This window comes from Curcuma longa, unplaced genomic scaffold (assembly GCF_044706935.1).
Source record: "Curcuma longa cultivar G26 ecotype Majalengka, Jawa Barat unplaced genomic scaffold, ITB_CL_G26_1.1 contig_326, whole genome shotgun sequence".
Classification (NCBI taxonomy): Eukaryota; Viridiplantae; Streptophyta; class Magnoliopsida; order Zingiberales; family Zingiberaceae; genus Curcuma; species Curcuma longa.
In genome coordinates this window covers 2,643-3,649 of record NW_027433844.1, presented here as the reverse complement: position 1 = coordinate 3,649, position 1,007 = coordinate 2,643, and the positions used below count along the sequence as shown (strand labels likewise).

The 1,007-nt window shown below is 41.4% G+C and overlaps 1 protein-coding gene across 1 annotated transcript; it reads left to right on the top strand.

Moving 5' to 3' along the window:
• LOC141819329 (cysteine proteinase inhibitor 8-like) lies at nt 1-384 on the top strand. The gene has a single exon (XM_074706664.1). It carries the CDS (start codon nt 1-3, stop codon nt 382-384), a length of 384 nt encoding a protein of 127 aa, XP_074562765.1.
• Nucleotides 385-1,007: the final 623 nt, after the last annotated feature.

The window sequence follows — 1,007 nt, the reverse complement described above, 5'->3', positions numbered from 1 at the left end:
ATGATCACGATGACGCCCCGATCAACGAGGCTATCCCCGCTTCTCTTGTTCCTCCTCTTCCTTGCTGTTCCAGCAACTGCGAGAAGGATCGGCATCGGCGGGTGGGTCGGCGGGTGGGCGCCGATCAAGGACGTGGAGGACTCCCACGTCAGAGAGCTCGGCGAGTTCGCCGTGGAGGAGCACAACAGGCGGGAGCACGGTCAGGTGCTTGCCTTCGATAAGGTGGTGAGGGGCGAGACGCAGGTGGTGGCCGGGATCAACTATCGCCTGGTGCTGCGGACCAGGGAGGCCGGCGGCTCGCCGGCCCACTACCAGGCCGTGGTGTGGGAGAAGGTGTGGATCAACTTCAAGCAGCTCACTTCTTTCGTGCCTATCGAATCGTAGTTTCTGTTTTGTTGGGGGGAAGACGGAGATGAATCCATTGATGAATCATAATAACGAAGTTTAATTTGGAATTAAAGATAATTAATAATCAAGATATAATGCTTGTTTTTGCTTTAAGTGCGAATCAAAATTGCATAAAACCTCTATGATCGGAAGATTCTACAATGAGGATATATCCGTTGACTCTTAATTGTTTATTTAGGCTATGTTTGATAGGACGTAATGTAATCATGCTTGTAATGTAATAAAATTTATAATATAATGTAATCAAGATTACATTACTATGTTTGTTGAAGGAATACATGTAATTTTTGATTACAAGGATGATTATAATGTTTGGTGTTCATTATTTTCAATAAAGAATATAATTTTTATTATTATAAAAAATGAATAATATCCTTCCTTCCCGTACCCTACCGTCGTTGTCATGAACAATGACAGGAACAGAGGATTCAACACAAGAGTTTGGCGGCGGAAAAGTAATAGAATCCATTGACGATGGAGAGTCATAAAATTTGGATTTTGAAACAAGATTTATTGCAGTTGTGAGATTACAAATAAACAAGTTTTATTTTCTTATAATAAATTAAGTGCTTTAAGAAATAAACTTATTTATTTGGTCT